Source organism: Sceloporus occidentalis, unplaced genomic scaffold, assembly GCF_023333645.1.
Source record: "Sceloporus occidentalis isolate IW3139 unplaced genomic scaffold, rSceOcc1.0.p SCAF_6, whole genome shotgun sequence".
NCBI classification, from domain to species: Eukaryota; Metazoa; Chordata; class Lepidosauria; order Squamata; family Phrynosomatidae; genus Sceloporus; species Sceloporus occidentalis.
The window spans coordinates 43,277,975-43,301,146 of NW_028316986.1; the positions used below are offsets into that span (position 1 = coordinate 43,277,975).

At 40.5% G+C, this 23,172-nt stretch overlaps 1 protein-coding gene across 4 annotated transcripts in view; it reads left to right on the forward strand.

Moving 5' to 3' along the window:
• The window catches only part of LOC149310677 (presenilin-2-like), a 36,331-nt gene extending 17,910 nt beyond the window's left edge, over window positions 1-18,421 (forward strand). For all 4 annotated transcript variants that reach the window (XM_089529503.1, XM_089529504.1, XM_089529502.1 and 1 more), the window contains 8 exons: window positions 27-168; window positions 3,596-3,663; window positions 6,387-6,607; window positions 7,987-8,085; window positions 10,491-10,568; window positions 12,677-12,814; window positions 14,609-14,727; window positions 16,300-18,421. In XM_089529503.1, the coding sequence (XP_089385629.1) occupies window positions 27-168; window positions 3,596-3,663; window positions 6,387-6,607; window positions 7,987-8,085; window positions 10,491-10,568; window positions 12,677-12,814; window positions 14,609-14,727; window positions 16,300-16,455 (1,021 nt within the window). In that variant the 3' untranslated portion in view covers window positions 16,456-18,421. The remainder of the gene's footprint in view (window positions 1-26; window positions 169-3,595; window positions 3,664-6,386; window positions 6,608-7,986; window positions 8,086-10,490; window positions 10,569-12,676; window positions 12,815-14,608; window positions 14,728-16,299) is intronic.
• The last annotated feature ends 4,751 nt before the right edge of the window (window positions 18,422-23,172 follow it).

A 23,172-nucleotide genomic window follows, 5' to 3' on the forward strand; every position in this document is an offset into this window, starting at 1 on the left:
ATAAAGATATTGTGATTTTCTTGCAGGATTTATACTCCGTTTAGTGAAGACACACCCTACGTGGGCCAGCGTCTCTTGAGCTCTGTGCTGAACACCATCATAATGATCAGTGTCATAGTTGTAATGACAATATTCTTAGTTGTGTTATATAAATACCGTTGCTACAAGGTAAGGATGATGAATATATCAACAAGAACTCTCTAGTTATACTTTAGTTAACTTTAATAACAAATAAAAATTACTTATTCATAACTGCACACCATTGTCATTACCTTCAGAAATGTTTTGAAGACAGAGTATTTCAGTACTCCTTAGAATGGGTCCTCACAATTTGTTTATTTACCTGTGATCAGATACTGGTACTTCCTGGTCTGTTTCAGCTAGCTAATCCGTCTGCTCTAAGTGGTTCAGATATGTTTCAATGAGTTTTACATTAACAAAACTGACCAGACTAACATTACAAAATTCCCAAGGTTAAACTTGGGTTGTTGGTGCCATAGCTCTAGTCAGTATATTTCCTGTAGTTGTTAGCTGTTAGCTATTCCTCAGTTCAAACCAAAGCACACTGAAAATTTGCAGAGCCATCTCATTTTGAAATTCAGCCCAGGCAGAAAAGGTATGCTTGTACTGGTTCCAGTGAGTTCTTTCCATTTTCCCCTCAGCTTTTAAAATGTCACCCAAAGATTCCCCATCCACCCCCCCACCGCTGTTGCCAAAGGTCTGTTGTAATACTGTTTTGTGAGTTCTGTGTTCAGGCACAGAGTTAAAAAGTATTCTTTCTAGATATACTTTCACTAGTTCATAATTGTATGACTCAGCATTTAGTTGTTTTATTTATTCCCTCCTCCAAAAACAAACAAACAAAAAACAACCTGGCTTTAGTTCTGAATGAAAAACTTAGGCTAGTGTAATTGGACCTCATGTGATGTGGTGATGAATGTGCAGCCCCTCAATTCCTCTTCCAAAATTTTGTGAATTGCTTTTTGGCATGAGTCTTGGAAAGGAAAGAAAAAAGCAATACAGTACGTTTTGGTATGAGAGCCAGTGTGGCATAGTGGTTTGAGTGTTGGACTATGACTCTGGAGACCAGGGTTTGATTCCCAGCTCAACCATGAAACCTACTGGGTGACTTTGGGCAAGCCACACACTCTCATCCTCAGTGGAAGGCAATAGCAATGGCAATCCTTCTCTGGACAAATCTTGCCAAGAAAACTCCATGATAGGTTTGCCTTAGAGTTGCCATAAGTCAGAAATGACTTGATGCACACAACAACAACAACAAAGTTCTGGTATAACATATGTTTTTATTGGCAATAACACAGTTAATAGAAGAATACTATATGCAAAATGTAACTGGATATAACACCATTTCATCTTGCACATACAGAACTGGTGCCTTTCTGCATCTCAGCTCTTAAGTAGCAATCCCACCTCCCCTCATCTTAGCTGTAGGTTTGAGAAGTGAGGGACTGAAGTGTAGGGAATGGAAGGAGGGGGAGGGAATGTTTGTAAGATAGCGATTAGATTTTAAGATGGGATAGGAATGAGTGAGGTAGACAGAAATAAGGGATAGGAGTGTTTGCAAGGATAATTTTTTTAGCTGGGACAGGAGTGAGTGAGAATGTAGGAGAGGGACAGAGCATTTGCACAACATTTGTCTGATGCAGCAAGCCAAGTCTTGTTTGTGCCAAGGCATGACAAGTGTTATTAGCTATTTAAAGTATTGGAGACCTTTCAACTTTTCAGGGGGAGGATCTCCAGAGGTGGAGGGGCTGTACTTATCCACATGTTTTTCAATGGTAAGAATCACAATTTATAATTTTTAATGGATTTTTGAGACTATGTGGCTGTATTCTGGAAGAGTTTATTCCTGATGTTATGCCAGCAGCTGTGGCTGACATCTTCAGAGAATGGTGGCATGGAAGTTCATGCCAGCATTCTCTGAAGATGCCAGCCACAGCTGCTGGCAAAACGTCAGGAATAAACTCTTCTAGAGCATGGCCACATAACCCGAAACCCCCCCCCCCACACACACACACACAAAAACAACAACTATGGATGACGACCATGAAAGCCTTTGATTTCACACTCACCATTTATGCTTATAATTAAAATTTATTCATTAAAATTTGTGGCAATTTGAATATCTTAGCTACCAATAATATCTCTTGAGATCTGCACCTAACCCTATTTTTCCCATAAGCCCTGTTATTTTATTTTCTAACACTAACTTTTTAAGGAAAACAGCTGTCGCTTTGTAGTAGAACTTACTGAAACTTGGTAAATGGTTTGAAAGTGGTACTATTTCCCTGACCTGGGACTCTCCAAATGTGTTAGACTATAAATTACATTATTCCTAACTACCATGGCCATTGGCTTTGTTGGCAAGGCATGCTGTAAGTTGTGGTCCACTATATTTGGAGGACACTAGGTCAGGGAAGATTGCAGTAGGAGAAGACAGAGTGGCTTCAGTAGAGTTGCAAACTACAGTAGATCTGCTATATCTGATTATTTTTGTGAGTTTTCACAATATTGATATTATGTTATAAATATTATTATAAATAATCCAACATTTGGATGAATCAGGATGTTAAATTTTGCTTTATAACAGTTACTGTAATACAAGCACAAGAGCTAGAATTTTAAGGCCAAGTGTTTGGACAAAATAAAAGAGTGCTTAATTCCAAAATAGGTCAGGAAACTTTATTGTGTTGGAGCATGAAATTGGTATTCTTAAACAGGCTGCTTGATTTCTCACTCATCAAGCCAGATGTGGTCCACCAGCCATATATGGGTTTAATTAAACTGCCTGTTCTTATTGTCTTGTTAATATTGCAGAAATAGAGACATGGTTGGGCTTTCAGATCTCAAAAGCTTACTTTTTTTTTACTAAAACTCCCAGAATCACCAGTCTGGGGGATGCTGGGAACTGGAGTCCAAAAAGTAACTCTTCCAAGCTCTGGTAGGTTGTGGGTGGGTGGCCTTTAGGTGGGTGGGTTTACAAATTGTGTGGTTGCATTCTTGAAGACCTGCTGATCACTATAGGGAATGTTCACTGCTTTCTATGGGTGCAGGGGACAAAAGTCCTTGCACTTAATTAATTTTTTCATTTAAAAAAAGAAGAGTAGGGAGCTATAATTGTTGCTCACCTAGTTTGTTATGCATGGCATACCAGAGAAACCTTTCTAAGTAAATGAAATTCAGTGAAGGAGAGGTAGCTGGGCGTGGTAAGCTAGAACAATTAGTTAGTAAAAGCACTTCTCAGGGGTGGTGAGGATGGGAGTTCCTCCAGATGTTTTTGGCTTGCTGTGCTGATCAGGGCTGATGGGAGTTGCAGTTCACACATTTCCCATCACATATTTAAAGCCAAGTGGCCATGAAACCCTGTGGCATTGGAAGGAGAAAGAATTAAAGTATCAAGAAGGAAGCAGCAAGCTCCTGAAGCCTGAAAAGCAATCTGAGTTCTCTTGTCTTCCTAAGTAAGAAGCTTACTGCAGAGAGGCCTGGAGAATGATACAGTCAAAACATGTCATCTTTGATGTATCTGATGTGCAGAGCTTTCCCCTGATTTAATGTGTTGTCTTTCATTTGACAGTTCATTCATGGTTGGCTGATTCTGTCATCTCTCATGCTTCTGTTCCTCTTCACCTACATCTATCTTGGGTAAGTGTAAGTGATTTTTTTTTTATTTAAACTGCTGGGCACCTCTAAGCCAGAGTAGGCCAAAGGCAGAATGAGATTTCCAGACAGATCACCAGATAGTTCAGAGTAGATTCAGTACCATCACAAGAGGGGTGTGCAGGTCACACCAGATGACACCCTAGAAGAGAGGGGTCACACCCGGTCAGTCCCTGGCCCTTCCTGGGGCTGCATGGCTGCTTCTGTGCCCTCTCTGGGGCTACACAGCTTCTCACCAGCCCTCTCCCAGGCTGCACGGCTACTCCCCTGCTCTCTCTGGGGCCACACAGCTTCTCACCAGCCCTCTCCAGGGCCACACAGCTGCTCCCCTGCCCTCTCCGGGGCTGAGTGGCTTCTCCCTGGAGCCACGTGGGAGCATCTCCAGCTGTGAGGTGGCATGTCTGGCCGCATGCATGCTACTGCGCACCTGGAAGTCGTGCCCCCGAGGTCCCACCTCCTCATCAGTGACCACACCAGGTGACACCAACCCTAGGGACGCCACTGAGTAGATTGCCAAAGCTTGCTGACTTCATGTTGTTATAATGAAATAAAATATGTGGTTAAACTATATTTATGGTTTTAAATTTTGTTGTCCTACATTTTAAATTGCTCAACTGATTTTATTGTAAGCTGATATGGAGTGGGATAGAAATATTATAAAGAAGTTGGTGGTCACACAACAAGTCAAGGAACTGTAGGTACTACAGCTTTTGTTCTAGGCTCCTGATTGAAGTAAGAATAGCTAAACAAATAACATAACTTTGCATATCATGTTGGCAGAACATGGCCATTTCTCTATTAACGAACCTAGAGCCAACATATGGGTTCTTTCTCTTCTTTCTTGGGAGAGAAACAAACCAGAATGGAGTGAGTGCCTGTGTTTAGACAACGTGATAACCCATGAATGTAGTGCCATCATTTGTTCACTAGATCTGCTGGAAATGAACCAGGGGGGTACCAGGTATTACTGCACTGCTCATAACCGATAAAACAGGGTTCCCTCTGCTTCCTGACATAACATGTCATGCATGTCCACAGAGCTTTTCCTTCTAACTTCGGGCAAAGATATTTCTTATGTTGTGAACACTTGTTTAAATAAGTGTGCCTAAACTCGCTACTATTAGTTTCAAGGGGAAGGAGGCTAATGACTTCTGGACTCTGATCCTGTCCCAAATCCCCACCACCCACTGCAGTTTATTATTGAAAGTATTATTTTCAATAAAGAGCTTCATTGAAGAAAAATAGCAGGTGAACTTGTGGTTGGTGAACTGGCATGAAGTCTTTATTTATTTTTAATTTTTATTTATTATGGTATTTATACCCAACACTTCAGTCCTAAAGGTTATCAGAGCGGCTTACAATTATTATTTTTAATAAGACGGTTCCCTGCCCTCAGGCTTACAATCTAAAAAGACACGACACAAAAGGAGAAGGGAATGGTGATGGGGAAGGGGATCAGGTCCAGCAGTTCTTCTCTTCCTTAGGGGCCTGGACCAAGGCAGATGGACTGGAGGAGGACTCTTCTTCTTAAGTCTTCTTTAGAGCCCTATTCAGGTGTACCTGGAGCATGTTGTATAAACCTATAAGAAGGGGAATGTGCTAGGCTCTTAACTGCTAAGTCTACTCAGAATGTAAGATTTTCAGTGGAGGCTGTATTGTGTGTTCAACCATCTAGGGAACGATGGCTGGTGAGTATCTGAGACAGGACTTCCTCAGTAGGAATATCTTGACTGTGTAACTTCCTTCCAATAGAAGTCAGACTGGCACTATCCTTTTTACATTTCCATTATCCTTTTGTGTGTGTGTGTGTGTGTGTGTGTGTGTGTGTGTGTGTGTGTGTGTGTGTTTAAAATGGTTTAACTGCTTTGATTTGTTTTAAGAGAAAGTTGTTTTGTGTTCATTGCCTCAAGGGCTCCGACAAGATGAGAAGTAATAAACATATATTGTAATAAGTAAAATACATAGAAAGCCCTTCTCACTCCTCTGCCAATGCCTTGCTTGTGCAAAAGCAATGTATTCTGAAGAGGAATGTCCTTTCTACCCATGTGGGCTCTCCACTTGAGCAAAAATCCAGATTCTGTGACAATGCGGGAGAGGCACATCTAATGCACTTCTCTCTTGGTGTGTTTAAAAAAATACAATATCTGAATAGTTTTTAGTATCCAAAAGGATCTTGTAGCACCTTTGAGACTAAGAGAAAGAAAGAAGTTGGTAGCATGAGCTTTCATAGACTTACTTCAGCCTACTTCCTCAGGAGCATGTTTTTGGAATGGAGAATCCAGAAACAGGCCTATATAAGTCATTTGTGCGTGAGAACTTCAAATTAAAAACCCATGAGTACTGAGATTTGGTAAGGTAATCATATGAATGAGCATTGGAATGTAGTATGGGAAACAGAGAGGGATATGATGAACAGGTCAAGGGCATCCTCATGAATAGTGCCATCATGATCTAAGGATCAGGAACTCCATTCTGAAGTACTGTAACTATTTATTTTCCCCTCCCTCAGAATAAATCAGCTGAAGGTCTCAGATCTGAAATGTGCTTCTGATACAGATGGAAGTCCCATGCCATTTTCTTGCCCCTAAATCTCCCCTCGAATTGACTGCCAGTTATGAGGGGGTCTGTGAATGTTTTGATTCTGATTGTGGCTACTAAGTATGTGTTTCTGGCTAACCACTTTTCTGTGATTGTTTTTTGTTCTGCAGTGAAGTGCTAAAGACCTACAACGTGGCAATGGATTATCCTACCTTGTTCTTTGTCATTTGGAATTTTGGAGCTGTTGGGATGATATGCATCCATTGGAAGGGACCCCTGCAACTCCAGCAAGCTTATCTCATCATGATCAGTGCCTTGATGGCATTGGTTTTCATCAAATACCTGCCTGAGTGGTCAGCCTGGGTCATTCTAGGAGCCATATCTGTTTATGGTATATCTACAGTGAGATGAAATTTTAGTGAACTTTTCCCCCCTCTTCACATGCCTTTAACTAAGGGAAAGATTATGCATATAAACAGTGGCCTAGAACAGTGTTGGCACCGATAATATCTGCTGGTTGCCTTTTGTGAAGAATTTGCACCATATCTGGAAATAGTTACTTTGGATTCTACTTCAGGGTACCATTTCATGCTACTGTGGCTGGGTTCAGATGTCACAATAATGATTAAGCATGTTTTCCCTCTGTTCAAGTATTCACAGGAGATTAAAAAGCTGTTACAGTTTTTGTCTGTTTTCTCATACACAAACTAGCTAACCCAAACATATTTAATCTTACCTAGATTTTGTTTGAAACAAGACAACTTCAGAACCTATGGTTTTTAGTTGGTTCTCTGCCCCCAAAACAAATGATACTTGGAGTACACATGTCTTATTGTGTCATCTAATACCAGTCCATCATACTTAATCAAAAGGCAGAGGGGATTGTGAACCCAAGCAGAAGCCAGTTTTGTTGCCTTCCTGATAAAATTATACTCTCAAGATTGCTGGTATAATATCATCATGTAGCCAGCACTTATACTTGAAGCACTAATTCCAGGAAAATTCATATAAAGACAGGATCTCTGATACACTGAAGAACAAACTGCAAAAATGTATTGCATTTTATGCGTGTTTGTACTGGTTGCTTTTAATTTATCACAATAATGAAATAGGTAGGCACACGTGGAATGTAATTCCATGTAGTGTACAAACTTCCCTAAATGGCATTCCAGTCTGTCCATTTCTTTCCTCCAAATCAAGGGCCCTTTTTAAAATGGTTAAGAATTCTTTGTGGCTGGTTGTAGAAATTTCCAGAGATGCAAAGACAAATGATTTGCACCTTTTCTGAATGACAACCCCTATGAAGTAGAGCATGTGGCCTTATATGATTGGAATGACCTTTCCATAGTGTTCCATCTAGCCTTTTCAATTCCAGGAACAAGACCTCATTTTCTCAGCCTTTTTGATTTATGAGGTAGCTTAGTAGGGGTTTAGCTCCATCTTTGCCATTTCTTTGCTTTTTGTGGATTGAAAGCTGTAAAATTGTGTTTCTCTGCACTGTTGTTTTTTTAAAGTGGTCTTTTTTTCTCTCTAGCTCTGTTTGATATGCAGTTTTTGTTATGTTTTGACATTGTGTTTTATCTTCTAAGGCTGTCCAGAAGCACTCTCTCTGTGCGTATGTGTATTAAAAAATGTTGTATATGTTGCAATATGTATCAGACGTATACAGTAGACTATGTGCTAACCATCAGTGTTTTTTCAAGAAAAGCTGGGAAGAAAATTAAACTGCCTGGAAGATGAAGTATCAAATTTAATCTTTCTTCTTTATAGATCTGGTAGCAGTTTTATGCCCCAAGGGACCACTCCGAATGTTGGTGGAAACAGCCCAAGAAAGAAATGAACCCATATTTCCTGCACTTATTTATTCCTGTGAGTAAAACAGAAGGCTTTTCTATGTGTTGGGGAAGGTGGTGTCTGTACAAAATAAATCAGTGTTCGTATTGGAACATGGAAGAACTCAAAGCAGGAATGTCTTCACTGGGGACAGTGTGTTCTATAGGCACAGAATTTAGCAGCCATCCAGACAGAAAAAGCTACCAAGTTAGGCTTGAAAGTGGTGTGAATAGTGTCTGAGCTCCAAGGAGCTTTTGACACAATAAAATATGCTATATAATAAGGCAAGAAAGTCCCATATAGCCCCACTCACATATAATCATAATCCCAAAGCATTGTTCCCCACTGTTCTAGTAAGTATTCCAGTAGAAGAACTGGAGAAGAAGGAGTTGGGTGGGAAGAAGACCCTCCATTGTTGAACCCTTCTATGTTGGTTCTGCATTCAAGGGTTTACCAGTGATGTCTGGGAGGATGCCACAGAGAAGGAATTGTTAGTTTGTTAGCAACATTTTAATCTAGCTGCTGAAGACAGTTCTTTTACCAATAGAAGTTGACTTGTGTGTCTCAGAGGATAAACAGACCTGTGCAGTGAGCTACAATGACAGCAGATTCCCAGTTTCATTTGTACACTGCCAACTGGCCTATGTCAGCTAGTTTTCATCAGGAGAACATCATACGGATAGCGGGCAGCTGATCTGGATAATGTGTCACTTGAAGTATGATTAAATAAGTGTTCAGCATTCAAAGTCTAGGACAGATGTCCTTTCAGTTTAATGTTGCTATTTCCCCTAAGGCTACTGTGTGCCTTGACTTTCCAGTTGAAGTACTTATCAGATAGAGAGTGTTCTGTCTGATCTGGCTGTCCCAGGGAAGCAGCATAACTTCCCTCTTTTATCTTTTTAAAAGAGGTAGTGTGGAAACAAATATACTGCATTCTAGTAAGTTGTTGCCATGGATGTTTAAAGAACCCGTAAGAAAGGAATCTTAATCACAAGCATTTATATATAGGACTGTTTCTATTTATAAAGTAATTCATGCAGTTGTTAACTGAAAATAATACTGGTCCTATCCACAAGCTAAGCCTTCCATTTTAGGAAAAGAAATGGGAGAACTTTGCTTTTAAAAAACTACTTAAATGTAGTTCACTCCTTATTTCTCTTTATAGTGGCCTAACACTAAGATTTCTAAAGTATTGTGAAGTCGAAGGCTTTCATGGCTGGCATCCATGTTTTTTTGTGGGTTTTCGGGTTATGTGGCTATGTTCAAGAAGAGTTTATTCCTAACATTTTGCCAGCATCTGGCTGGCATCTTCAGAGAATGCTGACCTAGAAAAGAGTGGGTATATATATACTGTGTGACCCTGTGTAAGGAGGAGGGATTCCCATGTTAATCTGTGTATTGTTCTGTTGTTGATGGCAGGGCCTCAGGGTGGGAGGATATGCAAAGAGGATTAGTGTCTGTTGAATTAGTGATCATTGTCTGCTGGGAAAGCTCCTGGCCCTGGGTGATTTCTCATTTGCATTTGCTGAGTGCTGATTTTGCTATTTTGCAGGACTGGTAGCCAAACTTTGGTGTATGGTAGAAATACTTTCCCTTTGGGTAGTTGCTTGTCTTCACTCCTCAGGGTTTTTCTGGGTCTGCAGCCCTTCTGATGTCTGAGCTGGGATAACCATTCGCCTGTAGAGCCCGGTCTAGGTGCTTCAATTCATCTTCTAAGAAATGGAGTTCGCAGATGCATTTTGCCCAGTCTACCAACATTGTTGAGGATTTCATTGCAGGAAAGAATCTACCTACTGCTCCCAGCTTCAACTTTTTATTCCTTTCTCCCAGATAATAGTTCTAATGTCCCTATAGCCCTTGGAAAACAAAACACTTTTATATGTATGCACATTCACATAAACCCCACATTCAGATGGCCATCCAAGGCATCACAAATGATGGTTTGTAAATCCACATAGGAACATCATGGCTACATGCTCCTTCCTTGCACCCTGACTGCAGTGCAAAGATTACGAATTGCATTAAGCCAGGATTTTTATGTGAAGGTGGCTTAGAAGGAGTGGAGGGAAAATGCATGCCATGATGCTGTTGGCTATGAAGTCTTGGATCATGGTACAACTAAAACCACTAGGAACACTTTTCCAAATATAAATGCATATAATATTAACCTGACAAAATGAGGAAGCAGGGGTCTATTTTTCTTCACTGTTGAAAAAGTCAAGAGCTTACTAATGGATTGGACAAACAGCTCTGTATCAGCATAAGTAGCCTACGGTGAGTCTTATGAGTATAAACTGATGTTTTGCATAGTTCCTGTTCTTAAAGAATAAAAAGGTATGAATGTTCATAGTATAACTGTTTTGATTATGCTTTCTGGACTAGCCTAATAGTCCCAGCAGTTTTTTCTTTCCCAAACAATGTATTTTCTCTATTCCCTACAGCTGCTATGATGTGGACTGTAGGAATGGCAAAACCAGATAATGTGCAAAGAGGATCTTCTGAAGAAACATGGGATTTAGGTGACCATTTTGCTAAATAGCATATGTGTGTACTCTGAAGATGATATCTGTTTCACCATCTATATATCAATTGTTCAGGTCTGCCTGGGAACAGCTCAATTTAGCCAGTGTACTGTTTCTCCTCCCCCTGCCACCTTCCCCCCACAAAAGCTTATAACATTTCCAAATGTAACATTCTCATATGCAAATTAACCTAACAATAAAATAAACTTAAAAGAAACTTATTACAATATAACCCAAACATAGCATTATATCATTCAACATTTTTATTGATTTGATCATTTGTATGTACAGCGCTGTGTACATTTACAGCGCTATAAAATAAATAATAATAATTAATAATAATTTGTAATATGTAATCCAAGAGTATGTTAACAGATCTCTGTGTAACTGCTTCCCAAAGCTGTCCCACATATCATCCATATGAAGCTACTGCTGCCCTTACTTACTGATGTATTCTCATAATTACAAATCCCATAACACAAACTCAGTTCTCAATTATAAATTAACCAGTCTATAATATAACTTGTATAAAACCTTGAATTTAAATATAGCAATCAGAAACAAAATCATGACAGGATAAATTTGATATAATTTAATCCTGACACAGAGTGTTGAAATCTATGGCCCATGAAGTCCATTCTAACTCTATGAGTCTATGATGTATAAATGTTCACTTTTTGAATGTTTTTAGCTGTATTGTTCTTTTTGACATTGTAAGTCGCTTTGAGTCCCAATTTTGGGAGAAAGGCAGAAAACAAATGAATATAATGATAAAAATTTATTTCAAGCTGTTAGTCTGAGTAGAACTAGGTGGTGATGGTCGCGACCCTCTATCTGCATGTAGTTCTGCATGCACAGTTCTATGTCCTCCCGCCATCTATCAGGAAAGACCCATGTTGCCGTTGTCAATTGGGGGAAGCTGGGGTGGGGCAAATCACTCTAGTACAGTGGTTCTCAACCTTTGATCCTCTAGATTTTTGAGGCTTCATCTCCCAGAATTCCTGAACAATGAGCATACTGACTGGGACTTCTGGGAATTGAACTCCAAAACATCTGAAACCCCAAAGGTTGAGAACCACTGCTCTAGAAGAAAACAGCTGGTCTCAGTTCAGATGGGGCAGGAAGTAAGAGTGCATTCTCAAATGGAGTGCAGTCAACTTTTCCATCCCCAAGGAGCTCAGAGCAGCCAGATCTTCATGGTCTGAATCACCTACTTTCTCTTTCCCCTTCCTTCTGGTAAGAAGGAACAGCAACTGCCCTTCCTTGAGCTTGACAGTGACCGGTCAGTGGGAAGTTTTTGGACAGAGCACAAGGGCAAAGGAATAATCCCCTGTGCTTTGTCCAAAAATTGATTTCTATGCATATCAGACACTGACAGGATGCTGGACAATTTGTGCTTCTTGATTTTGGCAGATCCATTACACCTGCTAATATTTTGTAGTTTCTGGTAAACCACTTGTGTCTCCAGCATGCAAGTGATGGTGCTCCTTGAAATCCATTCTGTAGCTGCATCTGAAGCTGTGTTGGTTTATTCTTGCCTTCCTAAAGTCAACCAGTAGGGGGAAAGTAATAGGGGACTGGCTTTTTGCTAATTGACTAAGGAAGTCACATGATAATGGCCCTATATTCTAATACAAGAAAGGAACATGTTTGCCACTCAGTTGTAGTTGGAATTGTAGATCCTATGAGCTTTCACCATTGACTATGCTGCCTAGGACTCATGTGAGCAGCATCTGGAGCCACATCTTTCCCACTGTTGCTTTCTCATCATGTTCTGGTCTTCCATACTAAATCTTGTCAGGTTGTACCAAAATTTTATTTATCCTTCTGTTGTTACCAGATGCTGAGACCAATTATAGGAGAAGGTTATTGATTTTCACTCTTGCTTATGGACTTCCTGGATTTACCTGGTTGGCTGTGGTTGATAAAGAAGATGTTAATTAGATAGACCTTTGGTTTGATAAAGCAGAATTGTATGCATGTTATCACTGACTCATGGTTAATTATGCAGAAAACTCTGTATTTCAGTATGAAATCGGTAATGTATAATACTGAGTTCTCTTGTGTGTTGTTCTCCTTTCTTCATACTTTGTTTGGGAATTCAGCTGAAGGAACTGAAAACCACCAGACATCTTCATACACTGATTCTGAAGTTCCTGAGAGGAGACATCTAACAGATGGTCAGGGTGGCCAACAACCTGGTCAAATAGGACACAACTTAGAAGAAATGGAGGAGGAAGAAAGTAAGTTGAAACTTTTGACTTTTCACAAATAGTATTTGTTTAGATAAATTTGAACTCACATGTGAGGATAAAGTGGCACAGAGGGAGAGAGTCATTTATGTCACATTGAGTTTGTTGGGAGCAAGGTGATACGTAAAAGCTGCCACTCCTCCTCATCCTTTTCCTTGTGTTTATTTTCTCCCAATTTTGGGCTTTCTCGCAAAATTTTGGCTGCATTTGTTTCTTACATTTCTTCCAAAATTGGGGCTCATTCTGAGCCTACTTCAAACTTCTGGTTTTAACTTCTAAAGTCCTAAGTGCCTTGGGGCCAGGTTATGTGAAGGAGCATCTCCTCCCCTATTTACCTAACAGGATTCTAAAGTTGTTATCCCAGAATGCTCATTTGGGCTTATCACCAAATGAGATGATGCAGAAGACTACAAGTGAGACCTTTTTTATATCTCAAACATGGGGAGGGTGTATGTATTATCTTAAGTCATGGTAGAACTGATCTAGTATATAATGAAGTGCACATGATTCCCACACAATTCATCTGTGGAATACCCTTCCCAGAGAGACTCACTATCTTATTATAGCTATGAAAGCAATTTCCCATTGGGTTGGTAGATTTATTCTAGTTGGAATCAACAACTGCATTTATACCCTCTTTAATTCTCCCAGATATTTTAGGAACCAACTAAAATTAGGGGAGCACAGTTATTGGTTTCCATGTGCACGTCCCTTTTTGTATAGTGCTTCACCATCACCACTTTTGAGGAGCAGAGTTATTGACATCCATATGCACAAATCCCTTTTTAGACAGTGTTTTGTGATCCCTCATTTCTGGGGACCATAGTTCAATTTGTTCCAGCCTCAGAATGGACTGAACAGAAATATGGAGGCCCAACCAGCCAGCCTTTATCTTGGCTCCTGTCATGTGGCCATTCTGCTGTCATTCAGTTGCTCATCCTGTCTCATCCAGCTATATGACAGGAGCCAAGGCAAAGACTGGCTGGTCAGCTGGGCCTGTACGTTGCCATTCAGTCCACTCCAGCCACAAATTGGCAGGAAGAAGCAAGAAAAAAGTCTTCCACTCCAGCACATCTGAGGGAAGGTTTAATGGAGGTGTAACTGTTAATGGTTCAGTATTCAGGTATTATTATTATTATTATTATTATTATTATTATTATTATGTTTTAAACTTCTGAGTTAAATCTTGAAAGGTGGCCTGTGACAACAAAATATACTTAAAGGGGTAAAGGAAAGGTTAAGAACCACTGCAAGGCCATGTTCCCTGTGCTTGTTTCTGTTGAATTGTGTGGGAATCATGTGCACTTCATTATATACTAGATCAGTTCTACCATGACTTAAGATAATACATACACCCTCCCCATGTTTGAGATATAAAATAGGAGGCAAACTTCTTTTGGAGAGGGATATAATTACAGTATGTCTGTACTAAGCAGTGCCCAGTGTTTCTTCATGTTTGTGTTTCTCACACATGCCAACTCTGAAACAGAAGTTATTCTGCTGTACATAGAACGGAAACGGGCCATATATCTTTGCTTTGCTTGTTCTATCATTGGCATCTCCAGATAGGTCTGGGAAGGGTCCTTTCTGAAAGTTGATGTAGACCACAGATGAGCAGCCATTTTTCAGCTGAGGACCACTTCCCTATTAGGAGATCAAGTGCATAACACTGAAAAGATCTGGGAATAGAGCAAAATAAAATAAAATACCTTCCTTGTGACAGCTCTGCCTATATCCTGTCCATCTGCCTGGAAAACTGATGGAATCTTTTGCCTTTTTGAATAGGAGGTGTGAAATTGGGTCTTGGAGACTTCATATTCTACAGTGTGCTTGTGGGCAAAGCAGCTGCCACTGCTAGTGGTGATTGGAATACAACTCTGGCTTGTTTTGTAGCCATCCTCATAGTAAGTGAAACCCATGTGTTATACATTGATATTGTACTATTTCTATCAGTGTGTTATGCATTAATATGATTCCATTTTCACAGTCATTACAGGATAGCAGGATAACTATAGCGGAGATGAAGTCTTACTAGACCAGTCCTAAAGCAGCAAGCTATGTCCCAGTCACAGAAAACAAGACTGCAATGAAGATATTGGGCCTCACATTTTGGCAATTAAATTTTCATCTCACTCAGGACAGGATAGCTATGACAGAGATAAAGCACCAGCATGACAAGGAGTAGAGATATGTGAATCCATAAAGTTCATCAAGGTTCTCAGATTTCCACCTCAAAGTTGGTTCTGTACAATGAATTCCTCCCCCTCTCCTCTGGAAATGCATAGATATTTTTGTGCATATTTTTTCAGATGTATCCATTTTTGTACACTAGCACCCATTAACTAAAAATTGCTACGCCCATTTTAGAATTGTATATAGTTTTCATTGCATAGGTCATAAAGAATCTTCCCAAAATGAACACTCCCAAAAAAATTTTCGGACGTAATGAGTAAATACTGCTCACTCTACTAAAAATAATGGTATTACTGATCATTGTGCTATTTTGCAAAAGGAACTTTGTTATGCCCTAGGTGCACCAGAAAGTAATGTGTTATGGATAACATTATACTTGTTGTGCATTACTTCCAAGCTCTGTGATCCATTTATAGTCATATCTAGCCTGACTGCTGGAAGGCTCCATCCGAAGGCAGATTCAATCACAGGCCAAGAGAATCTGCCAAGTATGGGATGAAGGTGTAAAGTTACAGGCCAGAAAATGCACATAGAAGCAGGAGTATGTAAGAGCAGGCTGATATTCAACAGATTAATACAAGGTAGCCTTGCCAAGCCCCTCCATGTCAGCACCACAATTTGACCTTACCAAGATTTGTGAGGCCCAGTATCTTCATTGTGGTTCTGTTTTTTGTGACTAGGATATAGCTAGCTGCTTTAGGGCTGGCTTAGTAAGGCTTATTATGTTCCCTTTCATATGTTAATTGTGGGGGGCTTATTTCCAAATGATCAGGAAATGCATGAAAACTGAAGTAGATTTCAGTCCAGGAAAGCCTATGCCATTACAAATACTGTTCTTTAAGATGCCACTGGATGGCTTATCTGGCTTTGCTGTCTGAAAACAGGCGCATGGCCAAGATCTGAAATGTGTGGCAGGCTGACTTTTTGTCTTCACTGCTATATATTTGGGGAGTGGATCCTGTATATGAAAGTCAGCACGTGCAATTGCTGAAGCTCAGATTGTATATGTATTGAACCTGGAATTTTGCACGTAGTGCAAGCAGTAAAACAGTAACTATCTTAGTCTCTTGATAAAGTGCATTTAGGTCTATAAAAGCTTAAGCCATGATAAATCGGCTTGGCCTAATGGGTTTGAGTATGCCTAAATTTGTGATGGATGTTGATCTAAGGCTTTTAAGATGTCACAAAACTCTTTATCAGTTAAATGTTTATACATGGCATTTTGTCCATATGGAAAAATATCATGGCTTTCTGCTGAATCATGTTTCCCTTCTTCCTCTTAGGGCCTGTGTTTAACCCTTTTATTGCTGGCAGTATTCAAGAAAGCATTGCCCGCCCTTCCTATCTCCATCACTTTTGGCTTGGTCTTCTATTTCTCAACAGACTACCTTGTACAACCTTTCATGGACACCCTGGCAGCTCATCAGCTTTATATTTGACAAGGATGGTATTTCTCCTTCAAAGAGCCTTGTTGTGCAGCAGGACAATTTCCAATGGATAAAAATATACTATAGTTTTTATTTCTAGTGCCATATACCTGTCAGGAAATAATATAAAATAAGTATGTGTCTCTCTTCTGTAACTTCACAGGTAGGCCCTTTAATAGCTGGTGTTAAAATTGACTGAGAGCAAGATCTGTGTTTACTCAGAATTGAGCCCCATCTAACCTGGCTGAGTTCAGTGGGGTTTGCTCCCAAGTAAGTGTGCACAGGATTGCAACCTTGCTGTGGTCTTTAGATACCTGGCTGCCTCATTCATGTTACAATCATTTCCCTCTTGCAGCAGTGTGGTGAATTGGAGACCAGGGTTCGATTCCCGCTCAGCCATGAAACCCACTGGGTAATCTTGGGCAAGTCACACACTCTCAGCCTCAGGGAAATGTAATGGTAAACCACCTCTGAACAAATCTTGCCAAGAAAACCTCATGATAGATTTGCATTAGGGTGGCCATAAGTGATAAATGGCTTGAAGGCACACAACACACACACACACATACACACACACACGAAAATTTACTGAAAATGGAACCCTGGTGGTGCAGAGGTTAAATGCTGGTATTGCAGCCATTCATAGCCATAAGGTTGTGTTTCACCCCAGACAGGGCTCCAGGGTCCACTTAGCCTTGCATCCTTCCATAGGTCGCTAAAATGAGTACCCAACTTGTGTGGGGCAATTACACATTGCAAACTGCTTAAGGAGTGCTTAAATGCACTGATAAGTGGTATAGAAATGTACTTGCTATTGCTATTGCTAAAATGTGCTGGTTGCATCAGTAGCCCATGACAAGATGAAGAATTATGCAGTTGGGTGAGTGACTGATAAATCAAGGGTCTCCTTTACACTAAGGCTATGGATGATAATGAAGAATAACTGGATAATTGTAATAATAAAGTGGATTTTTTACAATGTGGAAAATCGCTTATTTAGGAGGAGGATAAAACTCAAGGGTAGGAGTTGTTTTCAGAGATGAGCAAAGTGCAGGATTACTTCACCTTTGGCACAGCAGGCATCCCCAAGAGAGACAGTGACACTATTTGAACCAAGTGGTGATCTTAGCTTATGATGTGCTTCCCTAGAGGCCTCTCACACTCTTGATTCAGTGCTTCACTCCACTAAAATCTTAAGGGAGAGGGGAGGGCACAGTGATGGTGGTGGGTGAGGAGAACAAGACACAGCAACAGCAAAAGTAAAGGGGGGATGGGGGAGAGAGAAAAGAAAAGCTCTTTTGCCAGAGAATGAATTCCAGGGCCAACCAGCCAGTTTTCATCCCAATGTTTGAGGAGTGTTAAAGATGGGGAAGGAGAGACAATGTTGCTCTCCTCATAGACCACCCAGCACTGGATAAGGTGTGCGTGACAAGTTAACATGGAAAGAAAGGGAGAAGGGATATAAAACAGTTTCTAAACTCCTTAAATTCACTAAAAACTGAAAAATTCCCGGCAACATGTGCCAAGTTTTTAAGCATGCATAAGACACAAAATCGCATAAGCACATGTTCCCATCCCTGGTAGTAATGTAAGTTAAAAGCAATGTAAATAAACATTTGTTATCATTTCACAACAGCCAAAATTGTCTGCCTGAGGTAGTAACTACTTAATGACTGAACTAGCTTTACATATAACAAAACACTTGTCTGGAAGAACACCTCCATTATGTGCTCTTGAGACATACATCATTGTCAAGCCCCAGTGTAGGCTTCACTGAAATGAAGCTCTCATTTGTTCTAATGTGCTGGAGGAGTAGGATTTTCTAGTGAACTACACCCTGTGTCTCCATTTTTAAAAAAGCTTACAAAGAACTTGGAAAAATAATTTTGGGGAGAGGGCAACACCCAGAATCCTCCAGCAAACTCATGCTGAGGGATTCCGGAAGCTGTAGTCCAAAAGGTAACCTGAATATATAGTATAAAGGTAACTTTTCCAACCTCTGCATTTGTCTTATTCTTGGCCTGAAACAAAAATGTTTGAAACAGTATTTTTAATTGTGTATATACAGAAGAGAGCCATTGTGGTGTAGTGGTTTGAGTGTTGGACTAGAACACTGGGAGATCAGAGTACAAATTCCTGCTCAGCCTTGGAAACCCACCAAGTGACCTTGAGTAAGTCACACACTTTTATTCTCAAAGGAATGCAAGGACAAACCCCCTCTTAACAAATTCTCCCCAGCAAACCCCATGATAGGGGTCACCATGAGTCAGAAATGACTTGAAGGCACATGACAACAATTGGTTATTTAATATATTACAGCATATTGTTTTACTTCCAGGCAAATCACTTGCAAATCTATTTTTTCCCCATGATTTCAGCTGTCCACAGGGGGGCAGACCACACAGATGATACAAGTTAGGCATCCACAAAGATGAGTAAGACTGCAGTCATTAATTTTCTTACCTCGGTGTAAATCCCATTGGATTAGTAGACAGACACAGGGTTGCCCTGAAAACCAAGAGGATTAGGTATATCTAACCAGCAATTTATTTATTTATTTTTACCTGAGATGATTATTTCATCTTGGCCTGTTATAGTGCTGTCACTTCTGAAAGTGTATTGATCTTCTGGGCATGGAAATAGGTTAGATGTATGAAAATAGGGATGCTTAGCTTTATGCAACACATGGAAAGTGGATTTCTGTTTGCTTTTTTACACCTCGCAGAATTCCTCACCAGTACTTATGCGGGATGGAGTATTTTGGGAGTTGTAGTCTAAAAAATAACTGCCACACTCTGCAGCATTTATAGACCAGATGTCTGCATGCAAAATTTAGAACAAACATTTATTTCACTGATCTGACCACTTGATCATGTTTCAAATAATCAAGGACAGATGTTTATCAAAGTGCCATGGCCTTAAAGAGGGTTTGAAAATCTTGAATCTGCACTGAACAGAGACCACATTGCAAATCCATTCACCTTTATAAGAACTTTAGTCCCAGGTTATGGTCTGAGGGCACACAATACAATCACTTACATGGTCAATTCTCATTGTGTGTGTGTTCACTGAATGGGCAACAAATATACTGCATATGGTGCGTTACAGACCGCCCCTTTGGGGCGGCCTGTCGGCGTGCCTTTCCCCGGTGAATCGGGGCCTCAGCTGCCAGACTGGCAGCCTCCGAGGCCCTCCGAGCCTGGAAAGGGGTGTCCTTGGGGCTTCAAGCCCCAAGGACACCCCGCAGCGGCGGGGAGGAGGAGAAAGGGGCCACTTGGCCCCTTTCTCCCTTGCGTTGCTGGGCGCAGCCGTCTGAAGGCTGCGCCCAGCGACGCAAACCAGGAAGGAGCTCCGAAACGGAGCTTCTTCCTGCTCCGTGCAAAGGACGCATTAAGCACCCTCGCGCGGAGCGATGGCATCACGTCCGCGCCACCTCGTCTGGAGGCGGCGCATTCGTCACGCCATCATGGAGGCGGCCGTGTGGAATGGCCACCGCCATTTTGTATGGACTCAGTCCATACTAGGGTTAGGGGGTGCGGAAGCACCGCCCCTTCCTAATCCTAGTACGTACTGAATACGTACTTTATGGTGGTCTGTAACCCGCCCAAGTTCAGAAAACGTTTCTGGTTTTTTCAAAAACCTTTATATTTACTATTGCAAATGTAATTAGTACAGTAAAAATGATTGCCTAACTACTAAGTTCTGATTCATTTCTCCCCTACCCCTAGATATTTATCTCAGGTTAGTATTTGGAGAAGTTACTTTTTGGATCACAGCTCTCATAAACATCCAGCTGGCTGGGGGATTTTGTGGCCTGTAGTCCAAACTCTAATGACAGGTAATACAGAGCCCTTGCTAGATGAAGGATTCTAGGAGAATTGTAGTTAAAAAAGTAACTTTACCAAGCTGTGAACTCCAGCTATTTGGGAGGCATATGAGGCCACTGTACTCTTCAGCCAGCGTTAGTTCTAAAACCTCTCAAGGAGAGGACAAAGGCTGGGGTGGAATTGAAAAAGAAGATCTACATGAGTAAAATAGTCCAAAGGAAGCAAATTTGTACTGACTCTCCATGAGAATTTGAATAATGGCAATAGCTGCAACATAAACAATTAGCAAAATTAAAATATTATACACAAAGCCTAAATGTATTTACATAGATTCTTGTGGTTATGAAAATTTGGTAAGATGATCTTTTTCATTAAAATTTTTAAATTATATATATATATATATATATATATATATATATATATATAATATTTTAATTTTTAAAAAACCAATCCTGATAGCTCTTTTTTTCCCTCCCACTGAGCCATGCCCTACTAGTAACATATTTTCTGCTGAACTCCAGTATTTTAAAGGGATGCAGGTGAATGTCAAAGGCCACTTCTGCCAAAAGACAAGTGTTTGGGGAGCAGTGGTGTCCCTTAAGGTGTCACCTGGTGCATCCCACATGCCCCACAGTTTTTTAATCTCTGCAGACCAGATAATCAGGTAGGCTGAAGAAATCTGGGTGAGGACCATTTTGCTTTAGTGTGGGGGCACAGGTCATGCAATCCTGCATTGATATTTCCTCTATTTAATTTTTGGCCTCAGCTTTCTTAAACCCGGTTCACTTTTATTGTTAAACTTTGCCTTCCACAGGAGTGGTAGGATAAGATTTCTTGTGTTAGCCACTAGAGAGCAGTGGAGTAACAGTGTTACTTCTCTTTTAAAAGCATTCTCAAGTCGACTTTTTCTCAAACTGAGATTTATTCAGAGTTCAGAGCATTTGGCGTGTACTGTCTCTGACAACAGCTCTGCTAAAGAAGATGCTGTTAAACCTGCATTTTGCAGAGCAATTAACAGCTCTGAAACAAACTCCTAACTCTTAACAGAATCCAGAAACAGTGGAAAAGCAAATGAAAAATCAAGATCATCATCATATCTCAGAGCACCTGTTTCAATTTACCTGTTTCGATTTACCAAGATATGATTTTCAAATTTCTACAGTCAAATGTCTTTTTTTCTGCCTCTGAAAAAGAATATGCAACAGGATTAAACATGTCTTCCCTGGAGGTGAACATAACCAAGGATGGGGGAAGGTACCAAAAAGGCCCTGCTGCAGTGGAATGCTGTGAACATCTCGAATGGAAGAGGGAAATATTGGCTGGCATCCTGTTAGTAGTCCTATTGTACAGTACTTGCTAATTTTATTTAAATACCTTTATATACTGCTTGCTTGCCTGCCTGCCAAGCACATTTTACATAATTTTATCAAAATAAATTTGTACGTACACTGCTTTGCTGCCAAAACACATAAGTTGGCTTACTATTTAAAAAGGAAGAATAAGAAGAAAGAAACAATGATTACATACAGAAATTAAAACTAGACTTCTTTCTGATTCGAAGAAGGTCTCTTCAGGAACTAATGGCATGAGCTCCTAATCCTGGGGTTTTGCATATCAATTGTCACTCAGGGCTGGTACTATAGCTCCCAGAACTCCTCTTGGAGCCATGCTGGCTGGTGGATGTTGTGAGCTGCAGTCTGGAAAATTCACTTTGTCCAGTTCTGCATTCACCTTTGGCTGTCAGTTGGGCCTCTCCTACAGCGCATGGTCATTCTTCAGGTTTCCTGTCTGCATACTCAATCTCCTTGCTTTGGTTTTTCTGTCACTCTCAAAGGTCACTCTGGTCCATGCCTGTGTCCTCTCAACAGAACAGAATGGATGGAGGTGGGCGTTTATTTTTATTGCAGTCCACCCAGGGCCAGTGGGGTGTTTATCTTCTACTGCATACCAGCTTTGCAGATAACAACAATTAAAGCTAGCACAAATGCCAGCACGGCATGCCTGACTCTCCGTAGGTATTGGTGCTCCGCACTATTTATGGAATGATATAAAGAGCGATATAAATAAACAGAGACACTGGAGGAATGACAGCTGGAGATATACTCAGGCCTTAGAGCCAGGTAAACAGTTGGACAACTGCAGTGGAACTTTCCTCAGCCGTAGCAGCTTCCTGGGCTAGAAGCAACCAGGATGGAGCAGCAACATGCAGGGACATCTCAGGATAGACAGGTCAGCCCAGAGGCAAATGAGGTAACCTGCAACACTGTGATATTCAGTGTATGGAATAGGAAGAAGCAATCTATTTATAGTGGACTGCTGGGAGGACCCTGGTGAGTTACAGGGGTACACATATCCTGAGAATAAGCAGGACAATCGATCTCTCTAGAATCCCCAGAGGCTGTAATTTATACATGGAGAAAAGGTTGCAAGTTAAACTGTTTACTTCACATAGTCCTACTAAGGTTAGCAGATTTCCAGTCTTAATTCCTACATAATATGCCACACTGTAAATCATGATAATTTCTGACCTCATTAAAAAGGGCTCTTCCCTACTTTTCCATCTGAAGCCATTTTTCCTCAGCTGGTTTCCTCCCCCTCTGCTGTAATTTAAATATTTTATTATATTGTGTGGTATGTAAGTATATACTGTAAAAAAATACACTTCATTGTCATTTTACAATGTATTTATCCATTTTTAAAAAAAGATTCCACCCTACGAAATATTTTTTACAGGGTGGATTTTATTTATTTGTTTATTTTAAAATTCTATCCCATCCATAGATAAAGCAAAACACACACCATCATGTCATCAGTATAAATTTATCACAGGCCCTCTAAGAGGGAGGAGAGAAAAGTGTGACCACACAATTGTATACTAGGGATAAAATAAAGTAGATAGAAA